General features: G+C 38.0%; 1 protein-coding gene and 1 pseudogene across 18 annotated transcripts in view; one reads left to right on the top strand and one right to left on the bottom strand.

Moving 5' to 3' along the window:
- SNAP91 (synaptosome associated protein 91) overlaps window positions 1-25310 on the top strand; it is a 156523-nt gene that overhangs the window by 116226 nt on the left and 14987 nt on the right. For 6 of the 18 annotated variants that reach the window (XM_062186427.1, XM_062186437.1, XM_062186428.1 and 3 more), the window contains 11 exons: window positions 2176-2283; window positions 2899-3162; window positions 3395-3472; window positions 3637-3708; window positions 4131-4214; window positions 5492-5575; window positions 13251-13388; window positions 15003-15152; window positions 18476-18506; window positions 19166-19277; window positions 19710-19733. In XM_062186427.1, coding sequence (XP_062042411.1) covers window positions 2176-2283; window positions 2899-3162; window positions 3395-3472; window positions 3637-3708; window positions 4131-4214; window positions 5492-5575; window positions 13251-13388; window positions 15003-15152; window positions 18476-18506; window positions 19166-19277; window positions 19710-19733 — 1145 coding nt within the window. The remainder of the gene's footprint in view (window positions 1-2175; window positions 2284-2898; window positions 3163-3394; window positions 3473-3636; window positions 3709-4130; window positions 4215-5491; window positions 5576-13250; window positions 13389-15002; window positions 15153-18475; window positions 18507-19165; window positions 19278-19709; window positions 19734-25310) is intronic. The other 12 variants (XM_062186430.1, XM_062186429.1, XM_062186439.1 and 9 more) reach the window with 11 other exon arrangements.
- LOC133756354 (U6 snRNA-associated Sm-like protein LSm6) lies at window positions 10933-11218 on the bottom strand (annotated as a pseudogene).

Raw genomic sequence — 25310 nt, 5'->3', positions numbered from 1 at the left:
TTAAATTTTAACTGAAAAGTGATCCCTGTTAAATATAAGAGTGGGAAAAAGAGAGGGAGGAGATGAACATGCTCAATCGGACTTGCCCCAAATGATGGAGTTAGAAACATGCCAGGGGATTCCAATACAATCCCATCAAGGTGTCATGTACCAATGCCATCTCACTAGTCCAAGTGATCAATTTCAGTTCACAATTTAATTCTATTTTTCATGAATCTTTGAATTCCCCTTGTATTTATGATGTGCATCCCAGTGTTTTGAGATACATATACACTGTGGAATGGCAAACTCAAGTGAATTGACTTATGCATTACTTCAATTATTTTTTGTGGTGAGAAATCTTAAAATTCACAAGCTTTGATTTCTTATCCATAGAATGGAGATAATAGAACCTACATCACAAAATAGTTACAGGAATTAACTGTAATATTGTCCCCAAAATATGCCTACTATTATTTTTTCTATTCTTTCCAGTATCATTGACGTCAGTTCTAGGTTTTATAGGAATGAAAAGAAAAAATAACAGACCTGACTTGAGAGAAAACATTTACAGCCTCCCAGCCTCCTCTTGCACCATTCTTGTTGTCTTCTGCCTCTGCCCTAAGGTTTTCATGTTGTTTTTGGAGGTCTTCTAATGAGATATCCTAAACTTGGCATCTGGGGAAGTAGGTCTGCCTTGTCCCCCTGAGGTGGTTTTCATAGTATGATTTATTTGGCCTCTCCCCAATCTCTGCTTGGAACATATATCCCTCGGCATAGCTGAGAGAAGCTATCAGGCCAGATTAATCCTTAAGATATCAATAGCTGGTGTGCTGTTGTCACTTCCAGGGATATTTGTGTTTTTGAATAGGACCTTTTAACCCAAGCGAGTCGCTCACTTAATGTTTATTATTCCAAGTCACGGTGAACCTCAGGGAGTTCAGAAAGTGTGATTCATGTTTTGATCAGCTGGGGATGTGCTGAGTTAAACTGAGAAAGGAGGTCTTGATTGCAGACTTCCTAGAGCTTGACAGGCCAAGCAAGTCTGAGAAAGGACACAGTGTGTAGCATCTCCCAAGAGTCATTGACGCGTTCTTTTTAAAGGCTGAAGGAACAGTGTTCTAGGGAACGCTGGTAAATACTGTGGAAGACAGTGTTTGGGATGGGAAGTCTAGTAGGAAAGTGGCAGGTTCCAGGTTGATGTGGCACCCACTCTCCAGAGGTTTCTTCTCTTAAATCTATAGTATTTTTCAGGGTGCAGTTCCTCTGTACTTTTGAGACTCGAGACTCTCTGTGCAAACTTGAGAACTTTTTACCATGATAAACATAATTTGTTGGTCAAAATGTATTGGGAACCATTTGTACACAGAAGCCATTTATAAATTCATGAACTGTGGCTTGCTTGTATGATAATATACTCATATTTTCAGTATAAAAATAATATATATGTAGTCTTAAAACATGAAAATGTTTTTTAATGTGTTGAAAATCAATCATTTACCAAGTAACTAGGACAATAGAATAGTATTTGAAAATAAATGTAAGCAGAAATAAAGGCACTATAATATCGTATTCCAATTATTTATATCTTTATTTCTTAAAAACCAGCCTTTGGTTATTTCTGAAAATGCTTTCCAAAGATAATGAAGACTTAATTTATTAATATTTAATAAATCTTCCATGTTATGAATGTAATTTTGTGTATACCAGACTATAAAAAATTTTATATATTATATTTAATTTTATTGTCTTATAGAAGGCATCTCTCTATTTCAGAAGGCACTAGTCAGAGACATTGTAAGAACACAGTGAATAAGTATTACCTGGACACAAAAGTTTAAAGTCTTAAATTATATAATAGAGTTATTTTTGTGTTTTAATTTTCACATCCATTAATTTCTAATGATGCATAAAACATGCTTCTCAGAGCCCTTATACAATGAGAATCTTGTTCCCTTTTTGACCCTCATAGGCCTCAGCAGGGTCGACATTATATCACTTGCATGTTAACTAACATGAAGGTGTGCAAAGAATAATTGTTTAATGACCACCAACAGTGCATGGGCCATAAAAATGTGTTTTAAAAAATTCATGTTGTATAAGGGAGCCTTCTTCACAATTTAACTTGGTTCTTTTACTATATTTTCTTCTCTTTTTGTTTCTTTAATTTCTGTTGTTTTAAAAACTGCACCCAAGATGCCTTTGCAGCTTCTCCCGGGGAGGCCCCTGCAGCATCCGAAGGGGCCGCCGCACCTGCTACCCCAACCCCTGTAGCAGCAGCACTTGATGCATGTTCAGGAAATGGTGGGTTTAAAGTCATGAGCCAGTCTGTTATTTTTGTGTCCTAACGTGAAACCCTTGTAGTTAGATACGGCCATATGTCTTTCTAATTTTGTTTTCTTCTGAATATAAACTGCCATTCATCATGACTAAATAAATAATGCCAGCACTTAAAACATTAAGACAATGAAATGCATACTTATTAAAATTGACAATTTCTTGATTGACAATTTTTATCAGTGCAAGTATGCTCTCTTAATGTTTTTCCCCCCTCTAATGCTATAATGTACTCTTCTATAACATTGAGTTCAAATATACTGGCATGTTTTAATGAATTTTCATAGCTACCCAATTGACCAGGTTAACTAAGAATTTGAAGGATAGTAAACTCCAATCCTAGACTGTGGGCTGCTCTTACAGCACTTTGCAGAGTGTTTCAGATTCTTAACTACTAAATGGTTTCTTTCCTTTAGAAAAACACCCTAATCACTGGTCCCTGCAAATAGGATAGAAATTAAACCCAAGCAATCTAGGTCTAGCTAGCGGGTAGATACCTGTTTAAGGTGCCTGTAGTTGTGACGGCTCTCTTGTCTCTTTCCTTACTGATGCTCTATGTGTCTCCACTTTCCTCTCCCAAAGACCCCTTTGCCCCATCTGAAGGTAGTGCAGAGGCTGCACCTGAGCTGGACCTCTTTGCAATGAAGCCACCTGAGAGCAGTGTTCCTGTAGTTACCCCTACAGCTAGCGCAGCCCCTCCGGTTCCCGCAACCGCCCCTTCTCCTGCTCCCGCCGCCGTAGCAGCTGCCGCCGCTGCCACTACCGCTGCAACCACGGCCGCCACCACTACCACCACCTCTGCTGCCGCCGCCACCGCTGCTCCTCCTGCTCTAGATATCTTTGGTGGTAATGTTTTGTTGTTGTTGAACTCTCTGCACCTGCTGGATTGAATTCTGGTCTTGGAGGTGTACCGCATACACAACTAGACTGCATGAATACTTTGTAATTAAATGGTTCTCCAGAAACCATTTGCTGCTTAGTTCAGAATTCTGCAAAGTGCTGACTAAGAACTGAGAAGCGATGCTGTTAAGGCTTGTTGTTCCAACTTGAGTAAAGGCATGTGTGTTCTTGGTCTTAGATCTATTTGAGTCTGCTCCTGAAGTCGCTGCAGCGCCCAAGCCGGATGCTGCTCCTAGCATAGACCTGTTTGGTACAGGTAAAACCAAAGCAACTGCTTCTTTCAATCTAGTTTTCTTAGATGTTTTCGTGATGAAATGCTTTGTATTCACCTGTGATAATGCATTTGTTAGATTTTTGACTTTGATTTCAGCTTCCTCCTACTTACTTCTCCTTGGTTTTGGTTTGTTTCACTTTTGGAAGATGCTTTCTCCTCTCCACCACAAGGGGCCTCTCCTGTGCCTGAGAGCTCTCTCACTGCTGACCTCTTATCCGGTGAGTGCTTTGCCACCAGGGCCTTGCCTGCAGACATGTCCTGTGGGGGCTGTGTGTCAGAAATGGATGCAATAACTTAGGGTTTTTTTCTGCAGTTCTTTTAAACTCAAAATCCACTTTGCAAAAACTCTCATTCTTGGACCTATCACCAACTACTGAGAGTTAATGTTTCAAGCTGAAGGCTGGCAAAAGGAGACATTTTCTTTTCACACTAAAACCTCTGACCTCAAGGCAGTGAAAATTGATTTTGTTCTAGAAAGACTGTATTTTAAAAAAGCTGTTTGCTGTTCCTTAACTGTTAAGATGGTCTACAGTCTTCCTGGCTGGGGTTAACCGTGAAATCTCGAGATGCCGTTTGCCAAGGCCCGTGATTTCCTTCTTTGGGTGACGTGCATTCTCTCGTGTTCTGTGCTTCACTGCAGTGGATGCATTTGCAGCACCATCTCCTGCAACCACTGCCTCTCCCGCCAAGGTGGAGTCTTCCGGAGTGATAGACCTTTTTGGGGGTGCGTATCTCTCCTCCTTCGACACTTGGGGATTTTTTTCCTTCGGAGTATTTTTAGAGACCCTATTTCACCATTTTTCTTTTGACTATATGAAATTATTTCCATCTTTTACTTGTAAATTTAAGTTTTCAAGATATTTGTTAATTTCTTTGCCATCATCCTCTTCATTGTCATTAGTTCATCATAATCGTCAGTGCATTACCTAACAAAATCGGATAGTTGTCACTTGAAGTCTCTTGTTTTTAACCTTATTGTTCATCCCAATGTAGAATCACTTCCTTTGAAATGTCCTTCTAGCATTCTTGTTGACCTTGACTTGTTGGCTAAGGCTATGTTTCTGAGTTCCGAAAGCAATGTAAACACAACCAAATCATTCAGAACTGAAAGCCAGCCAGTCAAAACTGAAAACGTAAACTTTAGATGTCATACATAATTCTGTAGGATTTGTTGACATTCTATTTACTGTTTTAAAATTCTTCCAGAGAATTGGAGAATGTTTAGCTGATTTAAATGTATTCTCCTCTTCTTTAATATGTTATCTGAAGGTAGGTGGATGTATTGAATTAATTCTTGAACTACTAATTTGGATGATAAACCTGAAGTCTTCTGTTAGCAGTAAACTTAAAGAGAAAAGATCATATGTCTTCATGTATATCCTTAAATATGTATGGCTTTGAGCTAAAATACCATCCTTAGCAAGTTCACCACACAGAGTACCTGCTGTACATGGACACATCATGGTATGTGCCATGATGGGTACGTGAAAGGTACAAAGGTGTTACAGTCTCTGACACCCGGGGGCTCAAAACTGTCAAATAAACTCTGAACCTTGATATATAGATAGTATTGCTGCTTCCTGAATTTTTAAAAAGTTTAATAGAGTTTCAAATGGGAAGATTCTATATTAGTATCTTTTGATAAAATTTATTTGACAGGCAGAGTTAGACAGTGAGAGAGAGAGAGACAGAGAGAAAGGTCTTCCTTCCGTTGGTTCACCCCCCAAGCCTTGATCCTATGATGAGTGACAGGATTTAATCCAAATATTTTATTCTTAAAAAATTCTCTTAATAATACAAAGAGATGTTAAGTCTTAAATACTTTAGAACTCTTTGAGAAAGTAAGCTGGTCAGAGCACATTTCAATTCATTAGATCATTTCTCATGTCCATGGGAGACAAGTGTCATGTTTATGCATGTCTCTGCATAACACTTAAATTACATACTGTACTTACGATCTACACTCTCTTACTTTTTTGCTGCATAATGGATAATGGATAGATGCATTTGGAAGTAGTGCTTCTGAACCCCAACCTGCACCTCAGGCTGCTTCTAGTTCATCAGCATCGGCAGATCTACTAGCTGGTAATTAAAATTAAATAGCATTTTGTAAATGTTACATTTGGAAATGTTTTTATAAGTAACAGATGTTGCATACATTGCAGGGTACATTCCTTCTTTTCCTTTCAAGACATGAAATTGAAAAGTAAGGCATGGTGTGGTTGATTATTTCCCAAGGTCTTGTGAAACTGTCTTAAAAATCACAGTGGCAGACAAACCACTGCCCTGGCTCCTTGGATACTTGGAAGTCGCCATACCTTCAGGCAGCATGTTTCTGTCTGTTTAATAAAGGGGCAATATGCTTATGTAGCAGTTCTTCATCTTGTGATGGCCCCATGCCACCTCTTTCAGTTTTTTAAAGAAATTGTGAGGAAATGTACTGTGATGTTTGATCGTTGGCTTTATATGAGTCACACTAGGGAGAAACTGTTACAGATTTCTACCACTGGGTTGAAGTTGCTGCTGTTGAAGTTATTTTTTAAACAACTAGCTGGTCATTTTTCCATCTGAAAACTCATGGGGCGATCCCAGGTCAACATGGGCCATTGTGTGGAATGGACTGTGACAATTTGCCTAGGATTGTTACTTAATGTCAGGATATTATGGAGAGAATAAGAGAAAACAGTGCAAGGATTCAAAGGCTGTAACAGCCAAGCATTAGCAAGGCAAAGTGGGCTTGAGGGTAGCTAGAAAGTATTATTTTTCTGAGCAAAACATTTACCAGTTGCAAGACTTCAGTTGTAAATATAGGTTCAGATTATCGATAAAACTCAAAAGATGCCTCTGGCCTCCCTCGCTTTTGTTTCACATAGAAGGACACATGATAAAAGGCACAGTGATAGTATCACAGAGACCTCAGAAATTCAGAAGCATCTTCCAGTGTCACCTCTCCAGTGACCACAAGGATTGCATTTTGATCCCAAGGTTGACGAGGGGCTGGTGAGAGCATAAGTCACATCTGGAACCTCAGCTTTATCTTTCTAGCCATGTAGCCACTGATAAGGCCAGTGACTCCTTCCTACTTTGAGTGTACCTGTAGTCCATAGAGTACAGGTTATGCAATGAGCAATCCTGACATCCGGTACAGCAGCCTAAGGAATATTCTTTCTTGGATTAGTAATGAATAATAGCAGATCCTAGAGGACCCTCATCAGCCTTCAGAGTTGCAGGAGTCTGATTTGTGATCAAATCTTTCCTCAAGCTGGAGGAGGCTGTTGCAGCCCAGCTGTTAACTTTTCCTTGCATCAGTAATTCAGACTGCCTAGGGCAGTAGCAGTTCTTTGTGTCTTTCCCAGCTTCTTCTGTCCACCTTGATCAAAGAGGAGACTCTTGTTTGTTGTTCCAAACGGTGAAGAACCAGGGTTCCACTATGGTGTTGCTGTGGACTTTCGAAGCTGCAAGTCTAACAAGAGAATGTGCACCTAACACAAACCACAGTTGGTTACTTGGGGGAAAGAAGCCTCATTCTTGCCTGGCCTTTCTCCTGGCCTAGGTAATCTTCATAGCATCTTCAAATGGGCCACAGCCACTGTCATACTTTTGCTAAACCAGTAAATTTAATTCAGATCCTAAGGCTTTAGCCATAAGATTTTAATAGGTCACAAAAATAACATAGTTCTAAATGGTTGTATGAAGGAAATACCCTCATTGATTTTAAAATGTTTCTTGAGTGTGTATTGTGGTGCAGTGTGTTAAGCCACTGGCTGGGACACCCACAGCCCATGGAGCACCTGGGATCCGTCCCATCTTCATTTCTGATCTTGCTTCCTGCTAACGTACCCGGGAGGTAGCAGGTGATATCCCTAGTGCTTGGGCCTCTGTTACCATTGTGGGAGACTAGGATGGAATTCTGGCTTTGGGGGGCCAGCTTGTCGTACTTGTTTCTGTTTTGCTTGTAGAAAAACATTTCATGTTTATTCAAGTACCAAAGCATCAGGAAGTCCTGTTCTCACTAAAGAATATCAGGGCATGTTGATGTAATTCTGTCTTGTAGACTTGCTTAGCCAGAAAAAAAGCCTTGCTAATATACATGACATAAAAATATAGTCGCATTTATATATGTAATCTAGCTGACAATGGTTATTTCTAAATATTTACATTGCTAATACATTTTTAAAGGATTTATTTATTTATTTAATTAATTTATTTGAAAGAGTTACTGAGAGAGGGAGAGACAGAGGGAGAGAGAGAAATATATTCCATCCTCTGGTTCACTCCCCAAATGGCCACAATGGCCAGAACTGGGGCAGGCTGAAGCCAGGAGCTTTATCTGGGTCTCCCACATAGGTACAGGGAGCCAGTCAGCTAGACCATCCTCTGCTGCTTTCTCAGGTACATTATTAGGGAACTGGATCAGAAATGGGACAGCCAGGACTCGAACTGGCACCCATATGGGGTGCTGGCACTGCAGACAGCGGCTTAACCCTCTATGCCACAGCTCCAGCCCCACATTTTTCTTTCTTTTTTTTTTAAAAGAAGCATGGGTGCCTTCAGTTATTTTTCCTCTTTTATTTTTTAATTTTCATTTTTATTTGAAAGGCAGAGAGACAAAGAGAGAGGAACAAAGAGACAGAAATCTTCCATCTGTTGGTTCACTTCCCAGATGCCCACAATAGCCAGGAGTGGGCCAGGCCTAAGCCAGGAATTCCATGCAGGGCTCACGTGGGTGGCAGAAACACAAGTACTTGAGCCATCATCAGCTGCCTTCCCAGGGTGCACATTAGCAGGAGCTCTGATACTGGATGTAGGCATCACAAGTGGTATCATGACTGCTGTCCCAAGTAACTCTCCCATCCATTCATTTTTGTTTAGTGGATATCAAGTAGAATAAATATTTGGGTCATTGTAGTGTGATAATTTTCAGTGAAATTTGGCAATGTGTCTACTCATGTCCGTATATTCATGGGGAAGGATTAGCTAAGTCCACTGAAATAAAGAGAAACATCAAAATACATGATAAATGAACTTGATCATAACTCAAAAGCCACAGATGTGAACAGGTTCAAAGAGTGAATATGAGCCAGAAAACAACAGAGAAAGAGTTGTATTTTGCAAAGAAGAATCTAGAACTTTGTATTACTGGCTGTTAATAATAAAAATATCTCTCATAGAAAATTAGAAAAGGAAAAATAATAGCCAGACACTGTTATGGGAGTTTGGACTATCCAAAAGGACCCTTTGTTATTGGACTGAGGACTCTTAGCCCATGCTTGACTAAGATTAATTTTTTTAGAGAATACATTTACATGTAAATGATAAGGGGAAGGCAATAAATATGTAGTATAGTTACCTGTTAAAGTGATTTTTAGGGATTTAAAAACAAAATTGAGAAACATCTTAAAATTAGGGAGAAAGCATTATGAAAAGTTGGCATGTATCTTAAAACTAGAAAACAAAGACTAAGTGGATAGTCACTGAAAATGGACACCTCTGTCATAAAAACAGATGATTATTTTTTCATTCAAATTTAGTTCTAGAACTGTCAGATAATACCAATACCAGAATTGAAATATCATCAAAGTCCTATCCTACCCCTGGAGTAAGAGCTGCATATTGTTTTGTGTACCCAGTATACTGAAACTAGAGAAATATTTGAAGAAGGCCATTGTTGTGGCCAGTGAGGACAAAATAAAGAATAATTGTCTCCAAGCCATTGAGATTACTGGTGATATCTCCGTCTTAGAGAAGTCTGACTGAAAACATGTGAGTTCAGTGTATAGCAGATAAAAAGAAACATTTCACACAGTGAAAAGTAAAGCTGTCCAGCTCTGCTCAAGATACACCAACTCAACATGTAGATTGAAAGATAGAAACAGATTCCTGGATGACAAAGGTCAGCATTAATTATTGAGAGAAATGAGGTGTGTTGAAAGGATATGCCCAGTTCCTGAGGCTAACACCAAGCAAGACAACCATGTATTTCCACAGCAGGCACAATTGTAGAGTGATTGTACCATCAGTCTGTACTAGTGTAGGATGTGCCACATCTTATCTTTCATTCCTAAGGCAGGGAAGACTATGAGCCAAACTTATAAGGCTCTTGTTAGTTTTGCATTCTTTCTGTTTGCTGTGTTACATAGATGTGATATGCTACAGAACTCCTGGAACTGAATTTAGCATGCAAAAATGTCTAGTGTGAAATCAAAACTTAAAAATATCCAGTAAGTGGCAAGGTCCAGAGAGGACCAGTTAATTCCAGTACCCTATCTGGAAGAGGGAATATATCTGAAAATTGTCTGACAAAAGACTTTGAGACTAATATTAGAAATATTGAATGTATCAGATCCATCTTAGAATGTATTAACAACTGCTTGTACCCTTGAGAATAATTGAAACATCATCATCTTTAGCATAATGGAGTGAATGTGTGCATCAGGGAAATATAAGTGGAAGTGAGTTTATCTACCAATAGTTTTAAGATTTTACTCTCCCATCCAATGTAATATGTTATGTAGATTGTGATGGTCAAATGTAATACAGCTGTATCAACAGAACTTTGTTAAGTGTGTAAATTGTTTCCCTTCAGAAAAATGCATTCGTAAGACTGATCATCTGTAACAAAAAGTAGTGTGTCTGCAGCTTTGAGTCCCTGAAAATGACTGGCTATTCAGATAAAGTGCTGGTCAATTCAAATACAACTACAGGACATCCAGAAGCTACTTATATTCTTAACTTATTTCCAATTTCACTCCATAGGACACCTTTCTATTTGTAATTCAGAACCATAGAGAAAGATTAGTGGGTTGGGTATTCCTGTTACTTGCCCAGTCTTGTCTTTGGCCAGGCTTTAAGAAGCTGAAAGTCAAGAACAGTTGAATCCATATTCACCTACAACAGAGAAAATCACATCAAAGAACAATTGCCTAAATTAACCACAGCCACATTCTGATTTGAAGTGTGTGATAGCATTTCAAAAAAAGTCAGGGTTAAGACATCCACCAAGCCAAAACTGTCATAGCTACAAAAACAATTACTTCTAGCTCATCATAACAGCTCAGCTGTCCCTTGATGGGCTGCTCTGCCTGATACTCAACACTGTAAATGGGTGGACCAGGTTCTGGATGACCTGGTTATCATTTGACCAGCTTCCTGTCTATAACAATTTGTTTCAAGCTTCACATGGGGCAATGAGGGGCTAACACCCCAAGAGAATTTCATAACAACCACTTTTTTTCAGATTTTGTCCATTAATTTAAATGATTTTTGCATTCTGACACTGAAATAGAGGTAAAAGAAAATGACTAAAACTTAAATCTGAAAGAATTCTTTATAATTAAATCTACAATTTTATATATTTATCTTACATGTCAGTGAAAAATCACCAATTATTGTGAAACAGAACAAATTATATCACGAAAGAGCCAAAAAATAGAAAAAGCACCTCAGAAAATAAATATTCCACCATGGAAAGCTCTGCTCTCCTGGTGTCTTAATATGCTCCCCCGTGAGCTTTGGTGCAACTCATTGTTTCCTCAGACAAATATGTCCCTGGTCCCTTTTCTTCAGTTGTCCGTTTATATATTCTGTCTGCTCCAGCGCTATGTTCATGTAACCATCCAGGCAATCTAGGACCCCTCCATAATCCACTCCAGAATTTAATTTTCCCACAGCTGGTCATCTGATGATGTGCTTTAAGACATCACTAGGGGTTTGTGGTTTCAGACTCATTTTAACAATTTTGAGAGGCAGGAAACCTGAGTTCTAATTCCAACTCTGCTACTTAATTAGCTGTGACTTGGAGAAATCATTTCACCTCATGGTCCCAGTTTCTCATCTCGCAGCCAAGATCCAGAGCCCTCATTCCAGGCACCCCACAAGCCCAGCCTCCTCTGCCGATCCACAAGAACCACTTTAATCTGAGAACATCTGAACAAAAACTGCTACAGAATGAAAAGCCTACCTAAACTCCCAGCTGTTGAGTAAAGCAGGCCCTTCTGAGAATTCAGGAGCCATAACTCCCTCTCCCCACACACAAGGGAACCCCTGGTAAGGGATGAAGCTAATTCCTGGGACCTCCAAAAGAACTGAATTGTATAAATGACATGCTTAGCAGAAGCTTCCATCCTTTCTTTCTGAAGCCTTCACACAGACACACACCCACACCCATAAGCAATGCATAAACCCTCAGCCCTGGCTTCCAGGGAGCTGCTCCTTACAGGGTTCTCTTGCATGCATGGATAATACACATTTTTTTCCTATTAAAATGAAAGATTTCTGGTAACTGCATGACTTGATCATTATTGGTACCTGCTTTATAAAATAGTAATAAGGAAATTTAGTGGAAATTATTTTCAAAATTATAAATGGGTTTTATAAATGAAAGCTTAAAAATTTTTAAAAAACATTATACTTTTACAAGCAGTTTGTGAAGAAGAGATGGTGGGACTAGAATTGGAAGGAATATATACCCAGACTAGACACAAGAAAGACTTCTGGTAGTAACAATTTGTTTCATACTAGAATATCACCTAGTGTTAATTTCATACATAAAAAATGCAGAGCCAGACTCCCCTTTCTGCCTGTTGATTGAGAAAAGGGATTTGCTTTTAGCTTTCAAAGAATAAATATTTGATTTGAGGTTTAGTTACTTTACAGTAGTCCTTAATTGCCCTTTACTTTTTATGTTCAAACGTGTCTTTCATTCAATACACATTAATTCAGTGATTTAGGAATTGTGCTGGATATTAGTGGAAAAGCCAAAATAAGAAGCAATTCCTGATTTCAAAAAGCTGTCCCTGAGGTTGTGTTTTGCATGGGGTGGGGAAAAAGGCATACAGTGGGAGTGCAATGTCTCTCTCTCTCTCTCCCTCTGTAACTCTGATTTTCAAATAAATAAATCAATCTTAAAAAAAAAATGGGAGTAGAATGGAGCTGCACCACACTTGTACCTGTGGGGATGTCACTGAGGGGTTGTGGGTAGCAGCAGTGGGTGACAGCATACAAGTAAGGAAGTGCTTCCAGAGCAGGTGCCTTGGCACTACAAATGGTGGATGAAAAACTAGTTTGCACGGGGGGAAGGGTGACAGCGACGCGGTTGCTATAGAAAGGAATTTGCATGAATGAATCTGAACGTTGTGAATAACCAAAAGAATTTCTGAAGCTTTGTCAATATTTTCCACAAAGAAATATCACTCTGACTGCACTGCACAGACTAGATCAGAGAAGTACAGCCTACAGACAGGACACCTTGTGGGAGACTGGATCCAGCAGTCAGAGGTGGGGGTGAGGGGACCACGCCTAACAGTAAAGATAATGGGGCTGGAACATACATATTTTATTATACTAAATCAAAGTGTACAACTAAACATTTTCTAGCTGTCTGGTACTGTGATTTGAATAAACATAACATTTTAATGTAATGAAAATAATTACCTGAATTTTAATCCAATGATACCTTCTTTGCTTCCTGTACTTGATCCAAACAGTAGACTTAGTTGCTGCAGATTCTCAATAAGGGTATGTAGTCTTGTGTGCTGTCTTCTATGTATTTAATTTGAACCTCATGAATACATGATAGATATCAAGATACTTGAGCAATTTTTAACAAACTACTCACCCCGGTTTCATTGGTTGCTAATCTACATGCATTTGATTCCTTTTCGACTCTCCGTAACTTTTTCTGACCCACCCCATTTTTGATGGACTTTGCTTGCTTGTAGTTGTTTTTGCTTACATTTTTTCTGATACTATTTTCTCTCAGGTTTTGGGGGTTCTTTCATGGCCCCTTCTCCATCACCAGTGACTCCAGCTCAGAATAACCTGCTACAGCCCAATTTTGAAGCAGCCTTTGGAACCACGCCTTCAACTGCTAGCAGCAGCAGCTCCTTTGATCCATCAGGTGAGGCAGTGATTTTTCATTCTTTCCATTCACTTTGTTTTTTATATAATAAGACAGATCGTCTAAGGTTAGTATGTTATTGAGGAATGTACAAGCAAAATCCGAGTGATAATCTGGTTTTAAATGTTCAATAAATCCCTGTCTGTGAACTAAATGTAATTTTCTAGTGCTTTTGATAGCTCTCAGAATAACCTGCAATCCTGCCCGTGCTTCTGTTTTTTTTTATTTCTAGCAGAAATTAACTTAACCTGCACACCATCTATCCGCATGAACTTACATGCACATAGTTTAGAGGTGATTAAAGGAAAACAAATCGTTTGTCCTAAATCCTTATGCAGTAGCTGAATTGTGGGCATTCCCACTGCTGTCGCTTACGTCCTGTGAAGCTTGCATAGCTCTGGTTTATGAAGTTGGGACACGAATAGTATTCTTTGCCTGCCTTTAACCTTTCATCACTGCTGTCATTTTGTTTGTATTCTCTTCCATTCTACTCTTCCCATGCTGGGTCCTTACTACAAATTTTCAATTGGTGAGTTTTTGGCAATTAAATGTGTTTCAGAAACACCCTAAATATATCTCCTGCCTGACAATTTGGTTGCTTCTATTGCCAGTGCCTAGTTGAATGCTGTCCTTTTTCATTCTAGAGTTATTGTCTAGTTGTGTTTATGATAGTTATGCATAATTTTTTCATAAAACTCAGTAGTCATAAAGTTTTTGACATAGATAATAGCAATAACTTGTACAAATTTATGAGTTTATATTTTGAATCACCTTTCTGTATTTTAGGAACTGAAAAGATTCTGATCGATCTTATGGTGATTAGGAACCATCAAAGATGGCATTTGATTCCTAATATTTAAAATAATGTTTTATGTAAATAATGCCCATAAGTTAGAACCAGAAGTGACTGTTACAAAACTATACCTCTAAAATACAATCACTGCTTTTTTCAGATACTTGTTACTAGGTACTTTCCATTATATGAGTTGTTTTGACACTGATCTTGTAGGAAACTAAGAGTTTTTCTAAAAACTAAGTATTTTCAAAACTAAGAATTGTTTTGAAAATAAATATCTTAAATCTTCAGAGGAAATCGTTCAGATTTTATGATAAATCATATGTTAGTGACTGTTTTGAATAAAAGTAACAATGGCTCTCACATATTGAGTATGTCTATAAACAAACATTATAATAAATACCTGACATAAATTATCTAATTTGATCTACAAAGGAAAGCCACATGTCAGTGGTGATCTCCCCACTTACAGATGAGAAAAGCTCAGGGAGCAGTTTTTTGATGTCATAGATAGTGAGGCTTGCAGCTGTATTGGAGGAAAATTCTGACTGCAAATTCTGCACTCTTTCCTGTACATTATACAAATTTTTTTCCATCTATGTTCATGTTCATTAGCATTCCCATACATTATATGTAGATATATGTATCCATGTTCTTCTTGATGTTTTATAGTCACAAAAATTGGGAATTACATGCCTTCTTTTTATAAAATTGTAAACTTAATTTTATCCATGATTTCTCAAAAGACAATCTCACTCTAATTTTGTATATAGTCACTTATTTTCAATTATTCTGAATCTGGTCTATTTGATTTGTAGTGTTTGATGGCCTAGGTGATCTTCTGATGCCAACCATGGCACCAACTGGGCAGCCTGCTCCTATCTCAATGATACCACCCAGTCCCGCAATGGCAGCCAGCAAAGCCCTTGGAAGTGATCTTGATTCATCACTTGCCAGCTTAGTAGGCAGTAAGTAATCTAGTTTCCTTTAAATGAAGCCTTTGTGATTTTTTAATCTATCTTCTCATATATTTTGTTTCTGTATTCACTTATGGATAAGTGTATCAAGGAATAGATAGAATACTTAGTGTAAATTGGTCCTAATCTAATTTTTCTAATCTCAGTTACCCATGGTATATTTCAGAAGTCAGTATGAGTATAAAGCCAATGGCATTATGTATAATGAGTATGTAATTTCTATTTCATTTAGAAATAATAATATGGAGTAATTTATTTTAGATGTAGTGCTTTTACACAGTGAGTTTCCAAATGCATCTCAATCATTCAGTCAACAAATATTTATTGAGTACCAGGTATTCTTTCAGGCTCTAGACATAAATTAGTGAGCAAAACAGATTAAAACACCTGTTCTTATGGAGCTCAGGAAATGCAGAGACCATTAAATATTGTAGTCTAAGCAAATTCTAGAGTATATTTTTTTTAAAGATTTTTTTATTTATTTGAAAGTCAAAGTTACACAGAGAGAGGAGAGGCTGAGAGGGGTCTTCCATCCGATGGTTCACTCCCCAGTTGGCCGCAATGGTCGGAGCTGCGCCAATCTGAAGCCAGGAGCCAGGAGCCTCCTCTGGGTCTCCCACGAGGGTGCAAGGGCCCAAGGACTTGGGCCATCTTCTATTGCTTTCCCAGGCCATAGCAGAGAGCTGGATCGGAAAAGGAGAAGCTAGATCGGAAGAGGAGCAGCTGGATCTCAAACTGGCACCCATATGGGATGCCGGCGCTTCAGGCTAGGGCATTAACCCCCTGTGCCATGGTGCTGGCCCCAATTCTAGATTTTATTAAGTGCCATGATTAAAAACATAGCATAGGGCCAGGTATTTGACAGAGCAGCTGAAGTTGCTGCTTGGAATGCCTGTCTCCCACATCAGGGTGCCTGGTTTGAGTCTTGGCCACTCTGCTTCTGTTTCAGCTTCCTGCTAATGTGCATCTTGGGAAGCAGCAGATGGTGGCTCAAGTACTTGAGTTCCTCCAACTAATGTGAGAGATCCAGGTGGAGTTCCAGGCTGCTGGCTTCAGCCTGGCCCAGCCCTGACTGTTGTAGGTACTTGGAGAGCGAACCAGTAGATGAAAAAGTATCTCTTAGTCTATCTCTATATCACTCTCTACCTTTCAAATAAAATAAAATGAAAAACATTTTTAAAAGAAGCCAGACATAAAAAAAATACGGTATTATTCCATTTATAGACTGTACTTATAAAGGAAAAACCATAGAGACTAATTAAATATATATATATGAAAATTTATATATATAAATAGTACATATTGGAAATTTTAATTGCCAAGGACAGAAAGAATATTTTTAGGTTATGAAATTAACATCTATTTGATTATAGTGAAGATTATATGAATATGTGTTTGTCAAACTCATAGAAACTTACCCATTCTCCAAAGAACCCACTGAATTTCCCTGTATGTTAATTTTGTAATTAGAATGCAATATTCTAAAACTGAATAAAATTGCCTACATGCTCCTTTTAAGTATTCCAGCATACTTTTGCAAATATTAACAAGTTGTACCTAAAATTCATATGCAAGTATCAGAAAATCAAAATGCTCAAAACACCCTGAATAAAGAAGAACTCTGATGGCCTCATACTTCATACTTTCCAAAGCCTGCTAGAAAGCTACAGTGATTGAACAAGTGGTGCTACATAGGGATAGACATAGAGATCAATGGGATGTGAAGAGCCTAGAAATAAACCTATACATCTATGGTCACTCAGAACAATTGAATGGGAAAATAATTGTCTTTTCAACAAATGGTGCTGGGAAAATTACATGTCCACATGCAAAATAACAAAATTGAACCTCTTACTTACAACCCCCCAAAATAATTCAAAATGGATTAAAAAAACTAAATGCTAGAGGGGCCAGCATTGTGGTGCAGCGTATTAAAATGCTGTCTGTGACACCAACATCCCATATGAGCACAAGTTTGAGTCCCAGCTGCTCTCCTTCCCATCCAGCACCCTGCTAATGCACCTGCGAAAGCAACAGAAGATGGCCCGAGTGCTTGGGCATCTTCCGCCAACGTGGGAAACATGAATGGAGGTTTAGACTCCTGGTTTTAGCCTGGCTAGGGAGTGAACCAGCAGCTGGAAGATCTCTCTTTCTGTCTTGACCTCTGTAACTCTTTCAAAGAAATAAATATATCTTTAAAAAAAAAACTAAATATAAAAGCTGAAAGTATAAAACTCTTAGAAAAAAACATAGAAGCAAATCTTCTTGACCTTAGACTTGGTAATGTTTGGTTTCTTATATAAGACATCAAAAGCACAAGCAACAAAAGGGTATTTGACCTGGCAGTTAAAGTGCTGGTTAGAATGCCTACACCTGGTTTCAATACCCAGATCCTCCTCCTAACTCCAGTTTCCTGCTAATTCAAACCATGAGGGGCAGCAGTGATGGCTCAAGTAATTGAGTTCCTGCTACACATATGGGAGACCTGGATTGAATTCCTGGTTCCCAGCCTGACCCAGCCCCGGTTGGTGCAGATATCTGGGGTGTGAACCAGTAGATGGGAGTTCTGTATGTCCTCTTCTTCTCAGTCTCTCTCTGTCACTCTACCTCTCAAATTAAAAGAACAAAATGTTAATAAAGCACAAGCAACAAAAGTAGGTAAATAGGCTACATAAAAATGCAAAACTTTGGTGCTATAGATGCCGTTGAGAATGTGAAGGGACAGCCCAGACTGGGAGAAAATATTTGCAAATCATTCATCTGATAAGACACTTTACCTGCAGTAAAAAAACTTTTACAACTCAATAATGAAAAGACAAATAATGTGATTACAAAATGAACAAAGAATTTGAGTAGACATTTCTGCAAAGAATATATGCATATGGCCAGTTTGTACATGAAAAGATAGTCAACACTAGTCATCAGTGTAACATAAATCAGAAGCAAAAAAACAAGTTACCACTTTATACCCAATAGGGCAGCTGTAATAGAAAAGACAGATAAAAAGACAGTTGGCTACAGTTGGTGAGGATGTGGAAAGTTAGAAACCAGCCCAGACACCAGCCTCACAGGTCTTTCTTAGATAGCAGTCTCAAACCTGCTGTTGACTCTTGTCTGTGACCCTATGTCTAACATGCAGCAAAAGGAAGTCTCAAAGCGTATGGATATGTTTCCTAATATAGATTCTTTTTTGTATAACTGAATGCAGTCATTCCTAGGTCAAATGTTTACTTTTTTGAGACCACTGACATTTGGAACTTTTAAATGTCAAATCTTACATAAGCTGATGTTTTTTTCCTTCATCCATTTTTTAGATCTTGGAATTTCTGGTACAACATCAAAAAAGTAAGTGTTTTGAAATTATTTCATTTTCTTTTGATAATTAGAGACTATCAGATTTTGTATCCTTGGAATACATTATTGATTCTCAAAGTAGATGACTTCAAAGGTTTTTTTTTGTTTGTTTCATTTTGGATTTAATTGTTATCATCTTTCTGCTGGAACCTTTGACAAGTAATAGTTTATTTCAGTATTTAAGATTGTCATTAAGCTATATCTGGAAATACTTAGGAATTTTGATTTGCACATTTTAATAGTTTTATAATCTCAGTTCATTGTAATATTCCTTGCTAACATTTCTTCTAAAGTCTCTCATGGAGTATCAGTTTTAAAGAAGGATAGTAAGACTGATAAAATACCTGCCCTTTTTTAGATGTGTATTTTGTCACTGAAATTGGGATGGAACTTGCCATAGATGGTGTCTTACCATTACTGTATGGCGGATTGTAGTCATGAAATAGTTATGTGTAGCCTGCTGTTGAACCTTTACGGTCCAACAAGTGCCATCTTCAATGCATCTTAAATTCAACAAGATACAGGTGTACATTATGATACTCTTATTTGGAATTTTTTATGAGTGAAAACAAGTTACTTCTAAATCAAAAGTATTTTGATTTTTTCTTGATTCGTGTTTTTTGTTCATTTGTTTGTTTTGCATACTTTAGGGGAGATCTTCAGTGGAATGCTGGAGAGAAAAAGTTGACTGGGGGAGCTAACTGGCAGCCAAAAGTAACTCCTGCAACATGGTCAGCAGGCGTGCCACCAAGTGCACCATTGGTACGTAGCCGTCAGAGGCCAGAGCAGCGTGGGTCGTTTGCAAGTTTCTGAGGTTACAGAGCAGGGTGCATTTTGCTTGCCTTTGGTACTGATGTATATTTACATCCTCATTGAAGAAATACAAGCAAGATGCAAAATTTACCAAAATGTAAATTTTATTGACTTTATATTTAATAATGATTATGACGTGTTTTTTCTTTTAATGACTTTGAAATAGTATTGGTACTTCTATATTTGTAAATTATGGGAAGTACTTTTCCAAATCATTCAAGATCATTATACATATTACCATGTTTCTGGCCCAAATTCTATATTTGCAAATTATGGAACTGATTTTTCAAAATTATTTAATATCATTTACATATTTTTTTCATATTTCTTGCCCGTTTCCTGATTGTCTTAATAAGTAATGAAAACTTTTTTTCTTACCAGAAAGATTGGGCAGTTTTCTATTGTGTAAGTGAAATTTCATTTTAAAACCCTAATACTTCTACTTATCATTTTTAAAATTGAAACTACTAACATCACCTTTTTCTATAAAATTCAAATACATGTAATTTCTATATTATAAATTCCTATACATGCTGTGTACTTAGCAAGCAAGGCTAGTCTCTTTCCCAAATTCATTTGCAGTGTTCCACCTTGGCTTACTACCTCTACCTGTCTAATTCATACTTACCCCTAAGGCTGTCTTAATAGAACATTTTTCTTGTTGCCTGAATTGATTCTTAACCATCACTTATCATCCCTAGCATGGAAGTAAATTAATGCAAATTAGATTATAAATGTTATGCTAAGAGAAAGAAGCCAGGCACAAAGGATACATATTGTATGTTTCCATTTATATGAAATGTCCAGAATAGGTAATTTCACAGAAACAGGGAGTAAATTATTGGTACCAGGGTATAAGAGGGAAGGGGCAAATCGAAAGGAACTGTGATTCTTTTGGCGATGATGGCAATGCTTTGGAATTAGACAGTGACAATTTCTACAACACTGTAAATATACTATAAATCTCTGAATCATATTCCTTGAAATTTTTTAAATGGTGACTTTAAATGTTATATAAAGTTTATCTCAATAAAAATTTTTACAAAGAAAGGAAATACCAACAAAAATATATTTCAGATTTTTTCTTTTTTCTTCAAATTTTATTTAAGCTATGCAAGTTTCATGTATTTCATATGTACAGATTTAGGAACATGGTGACACTTCCCACCCCACACTCCCTCCTACCCACGCTCCAACCCTTCTCCTCATGCCCATCATTTCAACAGGGTAGGTGGTAAGCTACTTACCAGACCTGAATTGTTTCATTAGTACTTATAGCCATGAAAGAGGGAAAGATTTTATTAGTTATCAACATAAAGTTAATTTATAGAATTTCTTTTTTTTAAAGATCTATTTTCATTCATTTGAAAGGCAGAGTGTCAGTAAGTGTGAGATCTTCCATCTGCTGGTTCACTGCCCGAATGGCCACAACAGCTGGGGATAGGCCCAAGCCAGGGACCTGAAGCTCTGTCCAGGTCTCCCACATGGGCGGCAGGAACACAACTACTTGGGCGATCAAAAGCTGCTGTCTCAGGCAAATTAGCAGGTAGCTGGATTGGAAGCAGAACAACCGGGACATGAACCCGGCACTCTGATAAGGGATGTGGGCGTTGCAGGTGGCTTAACCCACTTTGCCACAATCCTGGCTCCTTAAAGAAATTGTTGATCAATATACTTTTCAAATGCATTCAGCTTAAAATATTCTTTAAGCCAGATTCTGCTACCCTAAACATTCTTTGCTCATTTTATAATTGGATTGTTGTGGCATTTTAAGAGTTCTTTTTATATTGTGGATACCAGATGCTTATCAAATATGTGATTTGCAACAATTTTATCTCATTCTGTGAACTAAGTTTCCATTTGCTTGATAGTGTTGTTTGATGTCGAAATTTTTTACTTTTATAAATTCCCAAGTATCTTTTTTATCTTTTATCACTTATGTTCTTGCTGAAAATAGATTTTTAATCTATTTTTGAGCTCATTTTTGTATATAGTATGAGATAAGGGTCTAAATTCTTATTTTGCCTGTGGAAATACAGTCATCTCAGAACTATTTGTTGAAAATACTCTTTTTTTCTCCAAGATTAGTTTTTTTTTTTTTCTATTTTTTGATAGGCAGAGTGGACAGTGAGAGAGAGAGAGAGACAGAGAGAAAGGTCTTCCTTTTGCCATTGGTTCACCCTCCAATGGCTGCCGTGGCTGGCGTGCTGCAGCCGGTGCACTGCGCTGATCTGATGGCAGGAGCCAGGTGCTTCTCCTGGTCTCCCATGGGGTGCAGGGCCCAAGTACTTGGGCCATCCTCCACTGCACTCCCTGGCCACAGCAGAGAGCTGGCCTGGAAGAGGGGCAACCGGGACAGAATCGGTGCCCCGACTGGGACTAGAACCTGGTGTGCTGGCGCCGCAAGGTGGAGGATTAGCCTATTGAGCCGCGGAGCCGGCTCCAAGATTAGTTTTGATACCCTTATCAACAATTAACCATAGATGTATGAATTTATTTCCATACCCTTTAATCTATTATATTGATATATATGTCTGCAATTTGCCACTACTGTATTTTTTTTTACAAAAGTAGCTTTGTAGTAAGTTTTTTTTTGTTGTTTCTGTTTTTTTTTTTTTCACTTTTATTTAATAAATATAAATTTCCAAAGTACAGCTTTTGGATTACAGTGGCTTTTCCCTCCCCATAACTTCCCTCCCATCTGCAACCCTCCCATCTCCTGCTCCCTCTCCCATTCCATTCACATCAAGATTCATTTTCAATTATCTTTATATACAGAAGATCAGCTGAGTATATACTACGTAAAGATTTCAATAGTTTGCACCCACACAGAACATAAAGTGTAAAGTACTGTTTGATTACTAGTTATACCATTGATTCACATAGTACGACACATTAAGAACAGAGATTCTACATGGGGAGTAAGTGCACTGTGACTCCTGTTGTTGACTTAACAATTCACACTCTTGTTTATGGTGTCAGTAATCTCCCTAGGCTCTTGTGATGAGTTGCCAAGGCTATGGAAGCCTTTTGAGTTCTCCAACTCCAATCTTATTTAGACAAGGTCATAGTCAAAGAGGAAGTTCTCTCCTCCCTTCAGAGAAAGGTACCTCCTTCTTTGATGGGCCGTTCTTTCTGCTGGGATCTCACTCACATAGATCTTTCATTTAGGTCTTTTTTTTTTTTTTTTTTTTTTTTTTGCCACAGTGTCTGACTTTCCATGCATGAAATACTCTCATGGGCTTTTTAGCTGGATCCAAATGCCTTAAGGGCTGATTCTGAGGCCAGAGTGCTATTTAGGACATCTGCCACTCTATGAGTCTGCTGTATATCCAGCTTGTTCTCTCCTTTTTAATTATATCAGTTAGTATTAGCAGACATTAGTCTTGTTTATGTGATCCCTTTGACTCTTAATCCTATCATTATGATCAATTATGAACTGAAACTGATCCCTTTGACAGGTGAGATGGCATTGGTACATGCCACCTTGATGGGATTGAATTGGAATCCCCAGGCATGTTTCTAACTCTACCATTTGGGGCAAGTCCAATTGAGCATGTCCCAAACTGTACACCTCCTCCCTGTCTTATTCCCACTCTTATATTTAACAGGGATCACTTTTCAGTTAAATTTAAACACCTAAGAATAATTGTGTGTTAATTAAAGAGTTAAACCAATAGTATTAAGTAGAACAAAAAAATACTAAAAAGGATAAAGTATTAAGTTGTTTTTTGACAGTCAGGACAAGGGCTGATCAAGTCATTGTTTCTCACAGTGTCCATGTCACTTCAACAGGTTTCCTTTTTGGTGCTCAGTTGTCACTGATCAAGGAGAACATTTGATATTTGTCCCTTTGGGACTGGCTTATTTTACTCAGCATGATGTTTTCCATATTCCTCCATTTTGTTGCAAATGACCGGATTTCATTCTTTTTACTGTTGTATAGCATTCTATAGAGTACATATCCCATAATTTCTTTATCCAGTCTACTGTTGATGGGCATTTGGGTTGGTTCCAGGTCTTAGCTATTGTGAATTGAGCTGCAATAAACATTAATGTGCAGACAGCTTTTTTTTTTTTTCCAAATTAATTTCCTTTGGGTAAATTCCAAGGAGTGGGATGGCTGGGTTGTATGGTAGGGTTATATTCAGGTTTCTGAGGAATCTCCAAACTGTCTTCCATAGAGGCTTTACCAATTTGCATTCCCACCAACACTGGGTTAGTGTCCCTTTTTCTCCACATCCTCACCAGCATCTGTTGTTGGTAGATTTCTGAATGTGAGCCATTCTAACTGGGGTGAGGTGAAACCTCATTGTGTTTTTGATTTGCATTTCCCTGATTGCTAGTGATCTTGAACATTTTTTCATGTGTCTGTTTGCCATTTGGATTTCCTCTTTTGAAAAATGTCTATTGAGGTCCTTGGCCCATGTCTTAAGTGGGTTGTTTGTTTTGTTGTTGTGGAGTTTCTTGATCTCTTTGTAGATTCTGGTTATTAATCCTTTATCTGTTGCATAGTTTGCAAATATTTTTTCCCATTCTGTCGGTTGCCTTTTCACTTTCCTGACTGTTTCTTTTGAAGTACAGAAACTTCTCAATTTGATGCAATCCCAATAGTTAATTTTGGCTTTGACTGCCTATGCCTCTGGGGTCTTTTCCAAGAAGTCTTTGCCTGTGCCTATATCTTGCAGGGTTTCTCCAATGTTCTCTAATAATTTGATGGTGTTGGATCGTAGATTTAGATCTTTAATCTATGTTGAGTGGATTTTTGTGTAAGGTGTAAGCTTCATGCTTCTGCATGTGGAAATCCAGTTTTCCCAGCACCATTTGCTGAATAGACTGTCCTTGCTCCAGGAATTGGTTTTAGATCCTTGATCAAATATAAGTTGGCTGTAGATTGCGTTGATTTCTGGTGTTTCTATTCTGTTCCATTGGTCTATCCATCTGTTTCTCTATCAGTTCCATGCTGTTTTGATTATAACTGCCTTGTAATATGTCCTGAAATCTGGCAGTGTTAAGAAGAAAGTTTATAGCAATAGGTGCCTGCATCAAGAAATTGGAAAGGCACCAAATAAATGAGCTTTCAGTGCATCTCAAGGATCTAGAAAAACTACAGCAAACCAGACCCAAAGCTAGTAGAAGAGAAATAATTAAAATCAGAGAAGAAATCAACAGAATTGAATCCAAAATAACATTACAAAAGATCAGCCAAACGAAGATCTTTTTTTTTTTTGAAAAAATAAACAAAATTGACACCCCATTGGCCCAACTAACTAAAAAAGAAGAGAAAAGACGCAAATCAATAAAATCAGAGATGAAAAATGGAATGTAACAACAGACACCACAGAAATAAAAAGAGTCATCAGAAATTACTACAAAGAGTTGTATGCCAGCAAACAGGGAAATCTCTCAGAAATGGATAGATGCCTGGGCACATGCAATCTACCTAAATTGAACCATGAAGACATAGAAAACCTAACAGACCCATAACTGAGACAGAAATTAAATCAGTAATAAAGGCCCTCCCAACAAAAAAAAAAAAGCCCAGGACCAGATGGATTCACTGCTGAATTCTACCAGACATTTAAAGAAGAACTAACTCCACTTCTCCTCAAACTATTCAGAACAATTGAAAAAGGGGGAATCCTCCCAAATTCTTTCTATGAAGCCAATATCACCTTAATTCCTAAGCCTGAAAAAGATGCAGCATTGAAAGAAAATTACAGACCAATATCTCTGATGAACATAGATGCAAAAATCCTCAATAAAATTCTGGCCAACAGAATGCAACAACACATCAGAAAGATCATCCACCCAGACCAAGTGGGATTTATCCCTGGTATGCAGGGATGGTTCAATGTTTGCAAATCAATGTGATACATCACATTAACAGACTGCAGAAGAAAAACCATATGGTTATCTCAATAGATGCAGAGAAAGCATTTCATAAAATACAACACCCTTTCATGATGAAAACTCTAAGCA

This window comes from Lepus europaeus, chromosome 3, assembly GCF_033115175.1.
Source record: "Lepus europaeus isolate LE1 chromosome 3, mLepTim1.pri, whole genome shotgun sequence".
In the NCBI taxonomy this organism is placed as follows: Eukaryota; Metazoa; Chordata; class Mammalia; order Lagomorpha; family Leporidae; genus Lepus; species Lepus europaeus.
Note: the sequence above shows the minus strand (reverse complement) of the source record. Positions and strands in the feature narration are given on the sequence as shown.